The sequence below is a fragment of the Anas acuta genome, chromosome 14 (assembly GCF_963932015.1).
Source record: "Anas acuta chromosome 14, bAnaAcu1.1, whole genome shotgun sequence".
Classification (NCBI taxonomy): domain Eukaryota; kingdom Metazoa; phylum Chordata; class Aves; order Anseriformes; family Anatidae; genus Anas; species Anas acuta.
Window position 1 is genome coordinate 19,476,812 of NC_088992.1, and position 19,427 is coordinate 19,496,238.

Genomic DNA, 19,427 nt, shown 5'->3' on the forward strand with positions numbered 1-19,427 from the left:
ATAGGCATACTTGGGTTTAGTATGTAAAAGCCATGTTCTATATGTTTAGAATGTTTGATGTTCGTGTGTGCGTGTTGGTGGAGCGTAGACTCCCCGCACACCCAGCGCTGTTTACTTGCCTTTTATACCTTTTATATCTTTTAAACTTTTTATGAACATTTCTTTTATAAATATTACTAAATTCAGATTGAGTTACGACTTCATTTATAACACTCCATATCCAAAAAACCTTTCCTTCATGGTTTTTGGAATGTTCCCTAAAAACTGGAGAGGTGAGGGGGGAAAAAAGGACACAAAACCTAGGATTGTTTATTTTTTCCTAGACTTTGAAGGATTTAATCATTTCTTAAGCAAAATAAAATAACACTGGTATGAATTTATCAGTTTGTCCTAGTGTTGTTACCTTATGTTCTAAATGGCAGCAGCATTCACTCTCATGCAGACAGGCCAGTAATATCCCTAAAGCTTTGACACAGACTATGCTTTGAGCACACGTGGGAATACAAATGTTGTTTTTGCAGAGTTGCATTGTTTATAGGAATGTGGTATTTATATGCTTACAGTGATAAGAAAGCTTAGCAGGCGACCTTGTGAAATGCAGACAATCAGACTCCTTGGAACAATTAGGTGAAAATCACAGTGTTAAGTCAGAAAAGTGAAGAAACATTACCACTTCAAAGAGCAAAAAAGTCAAAAGAAATTTGAAATTTAACAGGCCGGCAACTGAAGGCCATGCATTGTTTGTGAAGCATTGGATAGATTGTGAACCTGGATTACCCACTCAGTGGGGAAACAGAGGAGGGACCTGTCATCAAGAAGTATATACACACCGTGTTTTAGAACTAGTAGGGGCACTCTACTGCTTGTGGGCACCCACCATTGCAATCGCAAATAAATCACTATTTCACTGAGATCCTCACCTGAGCCTGTTATTGGCTACAGAGTGTTTCTCCCACACACACTCCACTGTTTCAAGAGTAACAACTTTGAGGCCTCAGGATTGAAGTCTACCGGTATCAGGAGGCTTATCTGAATCAATTATCATTTATGATCATTATACAAATGCTTATCCACACTGATGAAATCTTGCAGCTAACAATCATACTCTAAATGCATTTGGATGTGTGCATGTGTATATACTGTGAACATAGCATAAAAAGAATTTCAGGAGGTGAAGAAGAGTTATGTGCTTCATCACTGAACTCTAAGTTCCTCCAAAATAATTTACAGTTACTATGAAAAGTTTCCCATAAAGCACTAGTGTCTTTCTAAATGTAGTGTCTGGGCATACAGTTACAGCCTACATTTATATTGATTTATTGTCCTAATATGGTTCAAGATATTCTAATGTTGTGTTTTGCATTATACCACACAAGCATTTTTACCTGTGTGGCTGCGTAAGAGGCCACACGATGGCACTGTGTAATCAGTTTCAGTGCCTTAGTTACAGGAACTTTTATGTAAAGTTAGGCTTGAACTCTCAGCTCATTTGAGCTGGTAGATACAGGAAGTTAAATTAAAGTTGTTCCCTCACTTTAATTGTTAACCCGAACTTTATAGTTGGGTCTCAACACCCATGGCTAGCAGAACATACCCAAACTTTGATCTCAGCCAAGGCACAGCTAATTTTAATGCTTCTTATCACTCAAGAAAGGATCTGCAGAAACCTGAAGTCTCTGTACAGAATTGCCTTTAATCATGTCCTTTTTGTTAGATATCCTTCTGATTTTTTTAAAAAATTTCTTGCCCTTGGCTTGAATCTAGAGAAAGAATAGCAAATGAAATGAAAATGAAAAATTAAAATGGAAAAAATAGCAAAAGAAATAGCAAATTTCTATGCCTACCAGATTAAAGGTTGGGAATTGTCTAGTAACAAATTCCCAAAGACTGGCTGAACTTCAAGCAGCTGTTTATAGAATGTATCAGGAATCACCTGTACAAGCTTCATAAAACTTGCACTAAGATGGAATAGCCTGTTGCAACCTTGATGAAGTAAAGTCACCTCAAACCAAGTCTTATCCAGTGCTGGATAGCAGCCAACTATAAGTCATACCACCTCCATAGCTGACTTGTCTCACACCATTATGAAAAGGAACTGAGACCATTACAAGTGTGAAAGAAGAAACTACTGAATTTGCACTTGTGACATAAAGGATGAGGGTTCTTCCATCCTTGCCTCACAGAGCATAGACAATACCAACAGTGAAAGCCACATAATGCAGTGACAATTATAAGACTAAGTGGAAGTCTAAGTACACATCTGCATAAGGATCTAAGATGCCAACCACTAATGTGTCTAAGCCAACCACTGAGAAGAAGAGCAAATATGTTCAAGAAGTGAAGTGCCAGAGCAGTACTAGCAATAGTAATTTGCATTATATCAAAAATGATTTCATGTGTGCAGCTTTAATATCTTGTCAAATAGCCTTGTTTTCAAAGCAGTATTTTACTACCTGCATCTTATGCCCTTGGTATATTAGCTCTACAGAAAATAGAGAAGTCCCATATTACACACATTAAACTAACCTTTATTAAAAGCTTAATTACAAGTATAGCACTCAACAGAAACTTTGGAATATGCTTTTGAAGCTCATAGTTTCATAGATGCATATCAATGATCTCATCCAGTGTAGAGATGAAGTCAGCAGTTGATTGTAGAAAGTCTGAAAGTTAGAAATACAGCAAATCAGTTTCTCACAAAGCCCAGAATTTTAGTCTCATGTAAGCTAGCTCCTAGTGAGTTCGCATAAACCACTTGAATGACTATGGGAAATACTGTTGGACAACTCATCCTAACTAGTCATTTAGCAATACACTGCAGAAAGCTACACAGCAATATGGCTTTGAGACCACTGTTAGTGGAGTTGACCAGTTACATTCAGCTTGGCTGTATACCAAGAGTTGCTTGATATAAGTGTGCTATTCTGGTGCTTATGACAGCAATGACAGTTCACTCTTGCAGCCTTTCCTCCCAGACCACTAATGAGCACTGTATGCACTGAAACTCATACTAGTTTTCCACTTACTAGACTCCCATGACATCTCTTCAGTCTTCACAGGTGAAAGACACATGTTCAGTGGTTTTTCAGCAGTGCTTGTAAATATCTTGAGAGGAGCACCACACAGGTTGATATCGCTTACTCTGTCCTCTTCAGGAAGATCAAAATTCTCAAAGTCTATTTGGGAAAGACAGAGTAGTATAGTAACAGTGTACAGTAGCATGGGAAGCTGCAGTCATTCTAGATTAAATGAAGTAAAAGTAGTTCCAAAACAACTCAGTCTGTTAGTTACATCTTACAGGGTGCTTATTTGCAGCCACCCCTTAGCTGCCCATAAAATCTTCTATGCTAACACTTATCCAAGTGTATGTAACTGCTAGTGTAAAGCAGGAGCTTTTAGGAGTTTCTTTTCAATCACTACACTGGGAACTACAAACAGCACGTTTAAACCAACACTAAAATTATAGTCTTCAGTACAATAGCTTTTGCACATTTACTTCAACATAACCTGGACTGTTTGAAGGCACATTGTGAAGAACTGAGACAACTCTCCTCGTCACAGAGATAAAGAATGGTTTTAGAAGTTTCAACTATTTCATCCCACAGAGTAGGGATTTCTCTTGTTACAGAATACTGTCTTGGCACACTCTTAGGAGAAGTCCACATTCAAGTAGCCCTTTATTTATATGGTTGCCTGCTAGATGCCATTTAATGAAATAAGAACTATAACTTGGTTATTTGGAACTAGCTTCCTGCCACTATAACAGACACGGAGACTACATGTTTGGAGCACAAGTATTGCAGTTAAAACATTCAAACACAAATGAGGTGGTGCTTCAAAAAATGGTGAATGCCCTTATGCTTAAGAATGGACTCTGGAGAAGCACATCAGGTTGTTTACCACTGCAACGTGGCCAGTCTTACAACGGTGTCAACACTTAAAGCCTGATTCTTTGTTCTAATAATTACAAAGAACTCTTACCTCCAGGATCATAGCAAAACATGTTTTCTATTTCAAGGAAGGGTTCTTCAAGTATCACATCCTGGCTCTCTAATCCAGCAGCCTTTTCAGCAACCTTAACAAGAGAAAGATATTACTTGAGCTAATCTGTTTTTTTTTTAAATGCAGTATCCTTTTTGTCCATAAAGCTGCCCAGCACAGAGAAGACAAGAACACTTGAAGAATACAGTCCTCAGTTACATCTAAATTTTAACACCTTCAATGCAAGGTAGCTGAAGCATTTGCCCTTATGCTGCTTAGCTTTTCTAACTGTACTTTATGCACTGGCAACAAATCCCTGCTGTACAACATTTAGGCTCATTATATTAAAGTCCTGCTAACCAGAACATGAACAAGACAGTAACTCAGCCAATATTTTCTCTAGAGCCACTTCTTTACTTTTATATATTCACAAAGTTGTTGCATGCCTTGTATCTATGTAGGTAAGCCCTACACCCTTTCCTTCCCTCCCATCCACCCTTGGTGGAAAGGCAGTTGTACTTACTTTCTTTGCAGTGCAAGGCTGATTTTCCTGTCTCATCTGCTCTTTCTTGTTTGTGACTCCTACAGTCCTATTCACATCTCCAAGAGCCTTTCTGACAGAGTGTGATGTGGCTGGAGATGCTTTAATTGCTTTTTTAGGAAGCGGTGTAGTGACTTGAGTTCTTTCAGATAAGACTTTTGCTGGAGTGGAAGAAAAGAACAAGCTTTAGCACCATGTCAACCCTAAAGCCTGCTTCATTAGGTGCACATTAGAAAGCAAGTTGTCATTCTCTACTTATAATTCAGAAGCATAAGCCCTCTCTGTGAAAGAGAAGTGATTTTCACTTTCATAACAAAAATAAAACTAAGCTTATCAGTTGTATCTAATTCAGCAATTTTGCTCTCTGTTCAAATCGGTGAATAATGAAACACAATTCATGCACCTTACTCTGTTCCCCACTACTTTAGCAGGGCATATACGCACATGATCCTGAAGGGTGTCTTAATTGATTCTTAGCAGCACCAACTTCACCATTCTCCTTATCTAAGAAGATGAGAGTTGTCATCTTCAGGCTGATGAGACCGCTCTAGAAAGATACAGAGAAAAAGAAGAAATCAGTTCTTATCATTTATTTCAGCACAGCACAGTTTTTAAACAGCACTACAGGCAGAGCTGGTTCTGAGAAGTGGAAGATGTGAAAGTCATCTGGCTTTTGTCATAGACAATACTAAGGTTTCTGAGTGGAGAACAACATGCTTCAAGTCATAATAGCTTGACTACATGCTTGTATCTGAAGGTATCCATGCACATGGCAAGCTCACAACCCCCTAGGAGGGCACAGGGATTTGAGAAAGTTGCAAGGTTTCCCTAGCAATCTTACACAGCAAGGCCCTGTATCTCCGGGTCACTGCATGACTTTTCTATGGTGTTTATTGCTGCTTACTCCACAAAGGAAAGCAACACCATGAGGGCAGCGAGGCCCTGGCACGGGCTGCCCAGAGAAGCTGCTGGTGGCCCATCCCTGGAAGTGCTCCAAGCCAGGCTGGATGGGGCCCTGACCAACCCGAGCTGGTAGGAGGTGACCCTGTCCGTGGGGGAGCACCCGGCGCTACCTCTCCGCTACCTCTCCGCCACGGTCCCGCCACGGTCCCGCCACGGTCCCGCCTCACCTCCAGCAACGGCACGAGCCCTAAGGCACCGCCCTCCCGCTGCCAGCTCTTAAATCGCCCCCGCCTCTCCCATTGGCTGCTTTGACCAACGCTCAGGCACTCGATTGGCTCAGCAGCGCCAGTGGGCGGGCCAGAACCGGGCAGGAGCGGCCCCGCCCCCGCCGCCGCGGCGTTGCTGCGGTACCGGCGTGAGGCCGCCGCGGGGGGCGGGGCCCTCAAGGGGCGGGGCTCGAGGAGGAGCCGCGGTGCATGGTGGGGTGGCGGCGCGGTGCCGCGGGGTAGCTGGGAGACGGGCGGCAGGGAGGGCCGGGGGAGGCGGGGTCACGGCGTGGCTGCGTCACCGCTCCGTCACCGCTCCGTCACCGCGGCCTTGCGGAGGGACGCGCGCCGCCGCTGAAGGAGGGGAAGGGTAGAAAAACAACAAAGTAAAGCTGCGCGAGGCGTGCTGCCCAGCGGCGTCGGGCCGGCTCCGTGTGGGGGTCTCGGTTGGAGGCAGACAAAATGGCGGCTGGGGCGGCCGCCGGCGGCGCTGCCGCGGGGGGCCCGGGCGAGGTGGGCCTGGAGGAGCCCAAGAAGATGACGAGGGAAGACTGGAGGAAGAAGAAGGAGCTGGAGGAGCAGAGAAAGCTGGGAAACGCGCCTGCTGAAGTGGACGAAGAAGGGAAGTAAGTCTCGTTAGCGTGCTGGCTACAGGCACAGGTCAGCAGGCCTGCTGCCCGTGGCACTGCGGGGTTCGGAGGGGCGCAGGACGCGCTGCGGAAGGAAACTGCGCGGTTTCGTGAATTTGCTTTGAACGTTCCGGTCTGTCTCGGAACACAGGCGTTTCTGCTTCCAGAACAAAGTGTTCATCTGAGCTGCTGGGGTGTTAGCACAATAAATCACTGTTTACCTGATCTGTTGGGGAGATGCGAACACCGACAAGGAGTGTTTTACAAGGGGTGCACACAAAGTACTGGGGGACTTTACAGTTTGTTTATTCCTTTTCTCTGTTGCATCTACAAGGCTCCTGCTCACCATCCTATGGCCTCTGGAAAGAGAAGCATTAATATTCTTGTGCTCAGTAACTGTAGAAGGAAGTATTTAGTTTGGAGTCAGGAGTTTAGGTGAATTAATGGTAACAAAATCTCAAAAAAGTCTGTTTACATACTTAAGATGACCTTACTTCTTTGGAATGCATTACAGCTTCAGTTATTATTATCACTTTTAAAGCATTGAACTTAATGTAAAAGTTATTTGTTAAGCTAAATCACGAGTTTGTTTTTTTCTTTTCCTGTCCCACGTATTTATTTCGTGATATCTTTTACAGAGATATCAATCCTCATATTCCTCAGTACATTTCCTCAGTGCCATGGTACATAGATCCTTCTAAAAGGCCTACACTAAAGCACCAGAGACCCCAGCCAGAGAAGCAGAAACAGTACAGCTCTTCTGGAGATTGGTACAAACGAGGAGTTCAAGAGGTGTGCAAGATGTTTTTGTCCTAAAATAAAGGTTTTTTTTGAGGAAATAAGAGTTATTGACATCCTGCAATTTCTGGGTCTGTGTTTTTTGGGGGGGGCAAGAGCTGGGAATTTGTATTCAGCAAGTATGTCCCTGTGTTTGGTGATAACCAAAATAAGCATTTGGGGTTTGGCTAGAGCATATGTGCTTTAGTGGTATTGAAAAAAATGAATTAGTTGATGGAAACACATACACGAATGTTGCCACAATTTTGTACAATGATTGTCTTTTCTGTTGTTTAGCATGCAGTAGCTACCCGATATCGTAAAGGAGCTTGTGAGAACTGTGGTGCATTGACACACAAAAAGAAAGACTGCATGGAGGTAAACTTGACCATTGTTGATGTTCTAATGGCTTTGAAAACAACACGAGTTCTAATCTTAAATTTAGCTAGCTATTTTTCATTAAAAACTACTATTTTGAAAAAGTTACTTTGAAAAAGGTTACAAGTATCAAAATTCTGTTTGAAAGATTCTGAAACAGTAGTTATGTAGAAGACACAAGAGAAAAGTGAAGAAAAAAAGCTACTGTTCAGGGTGGTGTTTATCAATTCTGTTTGTGATAAGCACTAAAGTAAAAGGTTGGCTTTTAGTTCTTCATGTTAATTTAACTCAGATGCTGCTGTGGCTGTCTGTTTCATGTCAGCTAGAAGCAGTCCCCAGAAGTTATTTTAATCACTTCTTTAACTGTTGAAAATAGAGTCAGTAATTGGTACTTTTGAGTCAGTTGTATTACTTTAAAATACAGAATTGAACTTCTCGTGTTTACTTAGAATTTGGAGGCTTATTGTGTTGAATTTAACTGGCTTTAGAAGAGCTCCATTGATACTGTTTTTAAAGCTGTGTGTCTTAGCAAGTAGCATATTCCAATCTAAATGACCAATGCATTTATTTATTTTTTTCAGAGACCCAGGAAAGTTGGAGCAAAATACACAGGCATGAATATTGCGCCAGATGAACATGTGCAACCTGAACTGATGTTTGATTACGATGGAAAGCGAGATCGTTGGAATGGATATAACCCAGAAGAGCACATGAAGATTGTAGAGGAATATGCCAAGGTTGATCTGGTGCGTAGGCATTATAGTTCACTGGGAAAAGTTCAGCGTTTGGCTTCAGTAGGTGGAGGAGTGCTTGCTACTTGCACTGCTAATGTTGGACCTTGTGCGGTATTCATAATGGAAAGCGGGGTGGATTCTGTGTTTGATAGCAAACTTCACTTGAACTGAAAGTTGAAACCAGAACAGACAACTGAGTATGGGTCTGCAATAAATGAAGTGTCTCTCCAGATTGCTTACTTTTTACTAGACAAGCTCTAGAGTTTATTAACCAAGATGAACGTTAAATTGCAGGCAAGAAAGGAATTTCTAAGGTGGCTTTACTACCTAGAGTCAATAAAGCTGTATTTGTAAGCTCATTCATATTTTTGTTACTTAGGAATCCTTTGTCTTCCCATTGTGGAGCAGGGAACTAGTTGTACATGTCTCTGTGGTTCGGTGATGTCAAATACATGTAAAAAAATCACTTCATTCTGCTTTAAAATGTCATGTTAGATGATAAAATTTGATGGTTCCTGTGTGAAACATAAATGCTTGCAGCATCTGTCATGAACTACCTTATACACTGATGTTCCTAACTAGATTATGAGGACACAATAATAAAGCATATTTGTTTTTTAAAAACTACTGAACTAAAATAAGCTGTGTTTTCTTTAATTACAATGGACGTAGTAATGGTATAGCTGCATAAGCTCTGGTGAATCGGTTTATTTACCCATGTAATATAACAGTAAAGTGGTTAGTATATATAGTTTCCTTGAGGCTCTAAAAGCACTGTGGTTAAGCATAGGTGTAGAGGAGACTATCTCTAGGCTCTGTTTTTTTATTTTTTTTTTATACGAGCACCCAAAGAATTAAATGTCCATTTTCTTATAATAGTGAATAGATTTTAAATGGCAGCGATCACAAGAAATTCTTATGATGTTACTATATACTTGCTATTAAAAGGCAATATTAAAATAAATGCATTTGTGTGATATGCAGGCCAAACGTACACTGAAAGCGCAGAAGCTTCAGGAGGAGTTAGCATCAGGAAAGCTGGAGCAAGTGGTAAGTAAATCAAACTCCTAATTTATTTTTGTTTAGGCTGAGTGAAAATAGAACAGGTTACTTCTCTGATGCTTTTATTCTCTGTACTTGTTTTTCTACTGCTTTTAATACTCTTCAGTAATTGAAAGCTCTTCCCAGCACCAGCTTATTTTGTGACACATACAAGAATTCAGAATACTTTCTTCTAAATGACAGTACTTCCCTTTTGGGCAAAAAATGTTTGATTATTAATCTTCTAAAATTAATTATGTGGAATTTTGGATTAGAAAGCTTGTTTTCCATGGAATTCAGTTCACATAGAGACATGTTTTAAGTATTTAAGGACTGTTTTGTCTGACTGATGTTGGAGCACTGATTATTATGCAGATTTAGTAATGCTTAGTATAAATAGGAATGCGAAGGTATTTTCTTTATCTTAAACCCAAACTTCTTCTTCTTCAGTCATTGCTTTGACTACTTGTAGTGTGTCTGATTATTTGAAGGCTGAATATACGTATCTACTTCCCTTTGGCATGTAACTGAAGAGTATGCATCTTCTGTTAACTTCTACAAGCTCCCCTGAGATTATAGGCACCACTTTTGATGATCATTGATACAAAATTCAGATTTTTAAAGTAATTTATGATATTTTAAGTTTATAAAATGGTGAAAAAGCAGAGATCGTTACTGGACAAAAGTATTTTTTTTAAGTGGTATTCTTAAAAATATATATTTAAAACCACCATCAACCAATAGACTGCATATGATCGGGTCTCCATTTTCCATGATTATCACCTTTCATTTAGTCACTAGATGGCAGAATGACCTAAATTTCTGACCCAACACAAAATACGGACTACTGATCTTATGGGTATAAAAGTGTTTTTTGTTTGTTTTTGATGCCTGTGTTCACCACAAACATTTTTAGCTTCCATATACTTTTTTTTTTTTTTTTTGGACGGTTCTGCCATGGTAATTACTCTCAGGTTAAGGGCTAAACAGGTTAATGAAAAATCTGGCTGTGTTTCGCTAGATTACCAAGCATGAATCAGAAGCCATAATTTATTCCTGTCAGTCCTAACAAAATAGTAGCATACATATCTCTTTAATACAGATTTTTTTAAGGTTTTAGAGGTGGATCTTAGTTACATTTACATGATAAGAAATATCTTAGTCTAAATCATTAGTGTTCAGAGATGTAACAAGCTTTAGATCACAGTGACAGTTCAAAGCCTTTACAAGAAAAGTAAATTCTAGAAATTTGGTTTGTAATCCAGTGAAAAGGTCTCCAGCTTGTGTCTGTAATAGTGATACTTACCAACTCTATTTTAGAACATCCAAAATGTAGTGATCTTTGTGCGTTGTGTGCATTGTATTTTCGCAACCAGCCTCAAAGCTCTGCTTTGATTGGTCTTTATCTCCCTGCCATTTTTCTTCTCTGCACTATCTTGTCTTCTCTTCTTCTCTGCTGATGTGCTCTTTGTTTGCTGCAGAACTCCCCAAGACACCAGTGGGGAGAAGAGGAACCAAATTCCCAGACAGTAAGATGATTACCCATTGCATCACACCATGGGCAGGAAAAAAAAGACCCATAGTTAGTGGAATAGCAAAACAAGGGTGGCATAAGGGTTTCAATGTTGGGTTCATGCCACTGGTTGCCTGTTCCCTTTTGGAAGAGGTTGTTGGATTTCATTGAGGGTTTTTTAAGTCACACGTGTTGTCAAACCTTAGAGGTGCAAGCAAGTAACATTGTTATTTGCATGGTATATTTTGCCCAAGATAACTATTGTTTTAATATTGTCACAGTGACATTTTTGTAACTGGAGGAAATGGAAGTCCCTTAATCAGTATTTCTGAAATGCTGAGTGTATCTACATGGTAGATTTGCATGTTTAGGTCCATTTTTTAATGAAACCACTATAATCAGATTATTGTACTTGTCTCTGGGAAGTTTTCTGTTTCTCTCCTCAGGAAAGAGATCGTAACAGCGAAGATGAAGATGAAGATAAATATGCAGATGACATTGATATGCCTGGGCAGAACTTTGACTCTAAAAGACGCATCACAGTCCGAAATTTACGTATTCGGGAAGATATTGCAAAAGTGAGTAAAGAACTTAATTTTTTCCTTTTATATTTATATTAATTAATTTTAAAATTCATACCCTCAATTATTAGTGTGTTTGAGTATGGGTCTCAGGGTTTAGAGGTTAAAGTCTGTCCACAGTTCTCTTCCTGCTCCTGTTATAACTTCTTCAAGGTCTATCTCTTGCACAGATATTCCCTTATTTTAAAATTTCTAAGTTGGGGGATACAGCAGTAATTTCAATTCTTTAAAAATCATAAGTTTTAATCAAATATCTTTTATGTTGTATGTGCTTTTTTTCCTCCTAGTACCTAAGGAATCTAGATCCAAACTCTGCTTATTATGATCCCAAAACAAGAGCGATGAGAGAGAACCCATATGCCAATACAGGCAAGAATCCAGATGAGTAAGTTAAAACAGGGTCATGCTTGTGTACCAAACAAAACTCTTAAAAATGAGACTGCTCTAAAAGTTTTGTCTTTTATTTCATATCTGTGTGTCTTTTTATTAATGAATCCCTAGTCAGTTATGGATAGAAGAGTCTTTCAATAATGCTTTATAGTAAACATGGAAAAAATGTTTTATTTATTAACACATTTTTGTTTTTAATATATAAAAGTAGTGTGTTAGTGATAGTGGACTTTAATCCTCAGGGATGCAGGAACTACCATTCTGTGTACTAATCTGATGTAGATCAAGGATTAGAACACTGTTGTAAGTAGAAGAGATATCGGTGAACAGTAACGTTATACACATAAAGTATTTTCAGTAATGGATCTAAAATTTCAACCCTTTTTTTGTTGGGAGGCATTCAGCCCTGGAGACTATCCTGGAGTATCTATGGTATCTGACTAGATGCCTGAACTAGGATCAAAAGCTCCCTGTGTATTAATGGAGTCTGCACAGAAAAAGTCTGAAAACTTTGGCATTGTCTAGATAGACAATTACGGAATGCCACAGGTAGGCTTTGGGTTGCACATAAGGCTGTCTTACTTAAAACCCAAGTCAAGCACTTGAGCTGTGACCCTTCCTTGACCCATGTTGCTCTGTGGACATACAGAGTAGACAGGCTGTGAGTAGAAATGTTATTCAGGGTACTGTAATTGGATTAGCTTCCTGCCTGAAATAGAATGGCAGTGGCTAACTGCTAGCAAATAATGCTCTTTCCACCTCTCCCTGTCTCCAGCAAGAATAATGACAGTCAATTTTATTTTCAGATTAAGATGCATTAATTTCTCTCTGGAGTTGTAATTTGACCTTTGTTCAGTCTGTGTTTCTGCAACAGCATTGCAGACTAAGCTTTTCAGAGGGGCTTTGGGAGATGAAAACAGTAGGAAACTGAATTGTCAACATTATTTCATTTTCAGCCTGTGTTCCATCTGCTCTTTTTCAGCCTCTACAAGGGGTGTGCAAAAGGTAACAGGGCAGTAAAATTATTTCCTAGCTTGAAATTGGCTGAGCAGAAGGAGAGATTCACAAATCCAAAAGCAGAGGTCAGTGGTACAGTATCACGTACTGCTTGTGCAATTACTGTGCAATTAGGCCCAGACCTGACTCACGGTATCCCAGACAGCTCCAAGACTCTGTAGCATGAGTACTCTAAAGTGCTGTCTAATACTGTCATGACTGTATTGTGAGTCTAGACTTTAATTTCATGTATTGAATGAATGCTTCTCTCCCTCCGTTGGTAACTCAGGACATAAAGGAAAATTTTTACTTCCTGTTGGTGTTACGTGATTTGATTAAAAGAAAATCATGTTATCTGCATGCTAAAAATAATATCATTCTTTCCTGCAGGGTTGGTTATGCAGGTGATAACTTCGTTCGTTACACTGGAGATACCATTTCAATGGCACAGACTCAGTGTAAGTGTTTATTTTTCTGTGGTTTCATGGGGTTTGTTTTTTTTTGTTCTGTTTTCAAAAAATGGATTTTAAAGACTTAAGTTAGCAACACTTTTTTTTCAAAAGAGAAATCTTTCTAGATTTAAATTGAGTCTTTCTTTCAAACTATTAGAAAATTAAAGATAATAATGTGAATATATTTTGAGAAAAAAACGTTGATGCTTCCTGTTAACACAGTGTTTGCTTGGGAGGCTTATGACAAAGGCTCAGAAGTGCATCTTCAGGCGGACCCTACAAAATTAGAGCTACTCTATAAATCCTTCAAAGTGAAAAAAGAAGATTTCAAGGCGCAGCAGAAAGAAAGCATCTTAGAGAAGGTAATAGATGTTTGGTTTTATTTAATAAGAATTCTGTCAAGTTTGAATTCTGGTTCTTAGGGAACAAATACATACTGCTACTACAATGTGAAAATGCATCAGCTGTTCTATATATATACAATATTATATACAATACAATAAAGCATATATAATCTCATCTATTAGATTCATTATATTATTTAATGTAGGAACCTTTGAAGATCTGCTAGTATTTCTTTGGATGACTGGGAGCTCTTCCTTTAACTGTCAGAATATCTCTAGTGAAAAATCTGACACTAGTAGGAATCCAAACCTTAGATGCAAGTTTGACAGGGGGAGGAACGTACTGCACTGGTTATACCAAGGTTGTATTTTTCCACATTTTGGTTTGGTCTGAAAAGATTTCCTGCTTAGAAATAATCTCTAAAGTAAGAATTATTACTGGTGTAATTTTCCAGGAATAGAAGAAAACATCAGTGGCCATGGGAGGATACATAGTTCTCCTAGTTAATCACTAAAGATTTAATTGTCTCTACCCACTTTTGTGTTGCATTTTGTTCTAGAGGTGTGGACAGAGAAGGCACCAAAGACGAAATTTTTTAAATGTGTGCTTAACTACATAGACTTTTTTTTTTTTTTTTTTTTTTTTTTTTGCTAAACTATCATATGTCATTTCTTTTGCATTATAGTATGGAGGACAAGAACATCTAGATACCCCACCAGCTGAGTTGCTGTTAGCTCAAACAGAAGATTACGTGGAGTATTCTAGACATGGGACAGTTATCAAAGGACAAGAGAAAGCTATTGCATGCTCTAAATATGAAGAAGATGTGAAGATCAACAACCATACAGTAAGTCCTTACTTGAAGTAAATATACACACACACACACATATATATATATATATAAATATCTTCTTTTGGAAGGGAACAAGGTGTAGTAGATGCAGTGCAATATAGCTAAACACCAAGTAAATAAATTTCTCCTTCCGTAAATGTGACACACTCTTCTACTAAGGAGGAATTTTAATTTCTCATGATTGCAATGCGAATGAGGAGTTGTGATTTTTGTTTTGTTTTGTTTTGTTTGTTTTTTTTTGGAACCATACCTGTAACACTAATGTAAAATTGCAAAAGTATTTCTCATAACTTCCTCTTACGGACTGTTTGAATAGGTTGCTCATTAGGAAATGATGTCAGGAATAATTTGCAGCCTGCTTATGGGAGTATTATAGATGCAACTGCTGTGGTGTCTTTTCTTGCAGTGCATTTGGGGTTCATACTGGAAAGACGGCAAGTGGGGTTACAAATGCTGCCACTCGTTTGTCAAGTACTCATACTGTACAGGAGAAGCTGGGAAAGAAATTGCTGTAAGTATTGTCTTTTTTAATTACTTGAGTAGAGCTAGAAGGCATTCATCTGCATAAACTTTAGGTGGTTTTGCTTTTTTTTTTTTTTTTTAACTTGGCCTTCCCCTTTCAAATATGCTTTGTAAATGGATATCTTCTCCCTTTTCTGTTGCATAGAATACTGAAGCAAGCTTACTAGAAGAGCAACCTAGAGAGGAAGAACACGTGACAAAACCCAAAACACTGATGGAGGTCAGTTGTTTCCCTTTTTAAGGGAGCTATTTTTCCTCAGCATTTTATGTGACCCAAACATATGTATAACTACAAGATTATGCAAGTCATTCTAAGGAGTCTGAAAATCATCAAACTGAATTGCTGTGTCACTTACACCTCTGTTCAAAACTGACCTCTCAAAAATCCCTACTGTTTACTAAATGTTATGATGGCTTGAAATTAGTTCATAGAATGGTAGAATATTGCTACTGCTTACTAGCTGAATCTTAACTGCTGCTTTTTTTCGGCTTTAAAGATCCACCAAGAGAAACAGAAAGAGAAGAAAAAGAAGAAACATAAGAAGAATTCTAATTCAGACAGCGAGGGTGAAGAGAAAAAGAAGCAAGAAAAACTTAAAAAGGTGTGCTATACTCTTGAGTGTTTCTGTTGCAAAAAGAACTTCAGATATGTCTTACAACATTAGTTTTATGAAACCTGTAACAGTTCTTGTGGAATTCTGTGGACTGTTCTTTGATGCTAATTTTGAGATGAAACAAATTTAAAGTGCTGTTAGATGTTCTAAAGTACATAGCTTTTACTCCCTATTTGTCAGGCAAACATGCAGTAAATAGTCTAGTTTTGGAAGACTTAGTTTGGAAGATACAGAAGACTTCTTTTCTAGTCGCCTATTACAGCAATAGGTATAAAGACACTGCAGAACACAGTAACTTGAGATCAAAGAACAAAGGCATTGTCAAAGCTTGACTTAGAACTTTTTATCCCATACTTGAGCCCAGTCTCATAGCTGATGCAATAAGTCTGTCGACAATCTGTCTATAGACTGTTGCTGGATGGACCCTGTGCAAGCACAACATCCTGCCTTGGGTATGCAGGGGAAATTAATGTCAGACTGTGATTAATCAAAATATTGTAGAAGAATAATTTCTTTTCAATAGCAAGAAGGAGCAACAGTAGTAGTTTGAAAAATGGGATAATTTGTATTTCAAAAAAGCACATTTTCATTTTAAAATCACTCTGAAACAGGAACAAAACACAAAGATGACATGCTTTCTTATCTGCTTTTGTGCTTTATGGATCATGATTAAAACCCATGAGTTTCTTACTCGATTTTGGCAATTGGAAGGGCATTAAAGTATCTTGTTTGCAAAATGCTAATTTACTATCATATTATGCTAAATGTTCAAAAATAAGCATCAAATAGCACATGTGAAGTGTGCTGTAGGTGGGCATGATGTGCATTGTTTATCCCACTGTTCTGCCTGCTAATTGTTTGTTATACTAGAATATAATGTAAGCTTTTTGTTGTTGGTTTTGGGTTTGTTTACTTTTTTTTTTTTTTTAACTTTCTTTGCATCTCCCCCTTTCCCTCTTCCATTTCAGGCATTAAATGCAGAAGAGGCTCGTCTCCTCCAAGTTAAAGAAATTATGCAGTTAGATGAGAGAAAGAGACCATACAACAGTGTATATGAAACCAGAGAGCCAACAGAAGAGGAAATGGAAGCTTATAGAATGAAACGTCAGAGACCTGATGATCCCATGGCCTCTTTTCTTGGACAGTAGCCTTAATGAAAATCATTACAGTACACGGGATTTTTTTTCCATACTTGTTTACAAGTCTGTAGACACTTTCCATGTGGCTAATAAATGCCAGAAATTTTCTTTGCAACACAGATATTGGTAAAAACTTCTTTCAGTAGATGTAAGCAGTCCAGTACTTGGAGCAATTTTGTATGTGTGTGTGTGTACGCACATAATTTATGACTGTGTGTGTATAGATACATATACGTGTGTGTGTACACAGAGATGATAAAGAATACATCCACTGTAAACTCTCGATTGGAAGAGAAATGATCTGATACTGGCTGTAATTCCAGAGATTCTGGATTCATTTGGCAGTGCATGAAGACAATAAATTCAGTAAAACTGAGTACCCAAAAGAAGTGATCGGCAGGTGTTGCCGTTAATATAAAGCAAAAATTGTTGAAGATAAATTTGTACACCTGAAGTCTAACTTTTATTTGTAAATGGACTTGCCTGTCACATGGCTTTAAAAGGAGAAATAGTTAATTTGATCGCTTTATAGTAAGAATTTTGGAAATGTAAAATTGATTGTACAGTTTTGGTTAAATTAATATAAAGGTCTCAAATGCTATAGAATCATAGAATCATAGAATATCCTGAGTTGGAAGGGACCCTTAAGGATCATCAAGTCCAACTCGTGACACCGCACAGGTCTACCCAAAAGTTCAGACCATGTGACTAAGTGCACAGTCCAATCGCTTCTTAAATTCAGACAGGCTCGGTGCAGTGACCACTTCCCTGGGGAGCCTGTTCCAGTGTGCAACCACCCTCTCTGTGAAGGACCCCCTCCTGATGTCAAGCCTAAATTTCCCCTGCCTCAGCTTAACCCCGTTCCCGCGGGTCCTGTCACTGAAGGCTAGAAGAAACTGTATAGAGCTTTCTAAATTCTGATTGTTTCTGCAGATGTTAACATATATATCAGGTGTGAAGATCTAAGTTTTTGGTTTTCTGTTTTAAAACAATATACATCTTACTTCTACAACTTCTGGAATCCTGTTACATGGTGGAATGCTAAATGTTAGACTAATACCTTGTGATGTCATGCAGCATTTGCTATATGTTTAGCAGTATTCCTCCTTAAACTCGGAATTCTCCACTGTAGCTATTAAAAGATGAAAAAATGGGAGAAAAACTTGATGCCATAGCTTTAGAGGCAGAAGGATTGGCAATTTGTTCTACAGAAGCATAAATAGTCTCATTAAATGTGGCTTACATATAACCAAATTAAGTATGGTTATATTAATGGTAGGACAGGGAAAACTTTTCAATTCTAGCTCTTCTAATGAAGAACCTGATTATAATTTCAACTTTGTAAATAATGAATCATATTCTACAGTTAGTAGAAGCAAATTAAAAAAAAAAAAAAAGGTGTAGTATGTTTCAGCTAATCTCACCTGTAAGGCTGGTTTCTTTTTCTGAGTCATTTTTTTTCTCAAAATCTGCTTCTCCTTTATTTTTGTTACAGAATTCTGAATGCAGACTTTAAAATAAAGCTTAATTAACATAAAACTCCACGGTCAGATTAATCAATCTTATAAAACAAAGTACTTCTAGCACTTACTGAAGAAATGTACCAAACTAGAGACACTGAGGATCTTCATTCAAGGTGGAATTGTTAATATAGCCAAGTACTAGAAAGGAAAAACTTCAGAGTGGAAATTAGTTTTTCCAGGGGTTGCTTTTATATTATCACAAAAAACATGGACTTAGAAAGTCACAGGGAAAACTATTAGGGACATTATTTCCCTTCTGCTATACTAGTGACTCAATTTCTGAGTTTCCATGTTGGCTCATGTCTTGACCTTTCTACATTATGGATGATTTCAAAGCGCATATTACTCTTCTTTTTTCCACAGGGAATTATGTACAGTAAGTGCAAATTTAAATGTCTTGCCATGTTTTTGATTTCACAGCCACCTTTAGAGGATTGAGTATTTTAATTTAGTATACAGAAATGCTAAAATGCTAGTGGAAATTTTGTGTTAGTCTGCAATGCAGCTCTATATTAAAAGTTCTCTGATATTGTCGCTGATGATAAAAATTCTTGTGCTATGATCTGAATGCAAATTGACCTTGAATGATTTTTCTGAATTAGTTGGTTTGAACTGTAAACTCTTCTGAGGCCTGTAATGTTTGAAGTACTGGACAGCAATACCTCTAGGTGCCCAGATACCTATGGCTGTTTCAGAGTCATGTTCAATTTGGGGGACAAAGATGTATCAAAAGGGTCCATGTCACCAGTTACTTCAGCCATTTGGATACCTCTCTAAAAGTAGCTAGAGGTTTGATCCTTTATAATGGAGGTAATTCAGAATGAAGAAAACATAAGTCACTGGTCTAGGCAGCCTTTAAACTTGTGGTTAATGCGTATATATTTTATGGACGTGGGGAAAAAGAGGAGAGTTATAGGCACGTGTATTTTAGAGGCTGATGTAACATGCTAGATGCTCTAGGACCATGCGTTTATCAGAAAAATTAACCAAATCCTAACCACTTGTGTGTTTGGTTTATCTTTTCAGTACTTGAAGACATGACAGTAACTTACTTTTCAGCATGCCTTGTCTTGCCCTGCCAAGAGAGAAGCTGCAGGGAAGAGGGACCAGTAGCCTCTATTTTACAGCAGTTCCAGGGAAAAAAGCAGTAGCATCTTACTCAAAATGCGTGAATCATACAAAGTAGATCTCTTCTGGATCAGTCTGCACAGTTAAAGGACAAAAAGATTAGACTGTGTTATTCTATTTA

At 38.4% G+C, this 19,427-nt stretch overlaps 2 protein-coding genes across 6 annotated transcripts; one reads left to right on the plus strand and one right to left on the minus strand.

Annotated features, from left to right (window-relative positions):
* Positions 1–2,534: 2,534 nt before the first annotated feature.
* On the minus strand, positions 2,535–5,768 carry PTTG1 (PTTG1 regulator of sister chromatid separation, securin). Of its 4 annotated transcripts, none has more exons than XM_068697958.1 (6): positions 5,653–5,768; positions 4,967–5,069; positions 4,505–4,683; positions 3,982–4,075; positions 3,027–3,176; positions 2,535–2,663 (listed from the first exon to the last, which is right to left on the minus strand). In XM_068697958.1, exons 2-6 carry the CDS (start codon positions 5,046–5,048, stop codon positions 2,599–2,601), a joined length of 570 nt encoding a protein of 189 aa, XP_068554059.1. In that variant the 5' UTR covers positions 5,049–5,069; positions 5,653–5,768; the 3' UTR covers positions 2,535–2,598. The 4 variants fall into 4 exon arrangements, with proteins under 4 accessions (XP_068554059.1, XP_068554057.1, XP_068554058.1 ...); XM_068697956.1 differs by having other exon boundaries at positions 5,607–5,713; XM_068697957.1 differs by having other exon boundaries at positions 5,596–5,685.
* Positions 5,769–5,923: 155 nt separating this feature from the next.
* Positions 5,924–18,712, plus strand: SLU7 (SLU7 homolog, splicing factor). 2 transcript variants are annotated; one of them, XM_068697954.1, is made up of 15 exons: positions 5,924–6,317; positions 6,959–7,112; positions 7,395–7,475; positions 8,057–8,221; positions 9,194–9,259; positions 10,732–10,779; positions 11,210–11,341; positions 11,632–11,729; positions 13,121–13,188; positions 13,405–13,544; positions 14,213–14,374; positions 14,787–14,891; positions 15,048–15,122; positions 15,400–15,504; positions 16,485–18,712. In XM_068697954.1, the coding sequence occupies exons 1-15, from the start codon at positions 6,154–6,156 to the stop codon at positions 16,662–16,664; spliced, it is 1,743 nt and encodes a 580-aa protein (XP_068554055.1). In that variant the 5' UTR covers positions 5,924–6,153; the 3' UTR covers positions 16,665–18,712. The 2 variants fall into 2 exon arrangements, with proteins under 2 accessions (XP_068554055.1, XP_068554056.1); XM_068697955.1 differs by lacking the exon at positions 10,732–10,779.
* The last annotated feature ends 715 nt before the right edge of the window (positions 18,713–19,427 follow it).

Bases quoted from the DNA above. Each gene is read 5' to 3' on its own strand.
- PTTG1 (XM_068697958.1), bottom strand. From the start codon at position 5,048: ATGACAACTCTCATCTTCTTAGATAAGGAGAATGGTGAAGTTGGTGCT. The intron at 4,684-4,966 runs GTGCGTATATGC...CTTCCACTCCAG, and splicing joins AAGACACCCTTCAGGATCAT to CAAAAGTCTTATCTGAAAGA. The intron at 3,177-3,981 runs GTAAGAGTTCTT...TTTCCCAAATAG, and splicing joins GTTTTGCTATGATCCTGGAG to ACTTTGAGAATTTTGATCTT.
- SLU7 (XM_068697954.1), top strand. From the start codon at position 6,154: ATGGCGGCTGGGGCGGCCGCCGGCGGCGCTGCCGCGGGGGGCCCGGGC. The intron at 11,730-13,120 runs GTAAGTTAAAAC...TCTTTCCTGCAG, and splicing joins ACAGGCAAGAATCCAGATGA to GGTTGGTTATGCAGGTGATA. The intron at 14,375-14,786 runs GTAAGTCCTTAC...CTTTTCTTGCAG, and splicing joins TGAAGATCAACAACCATACA to TGCATTTGGGGTTCATACTG.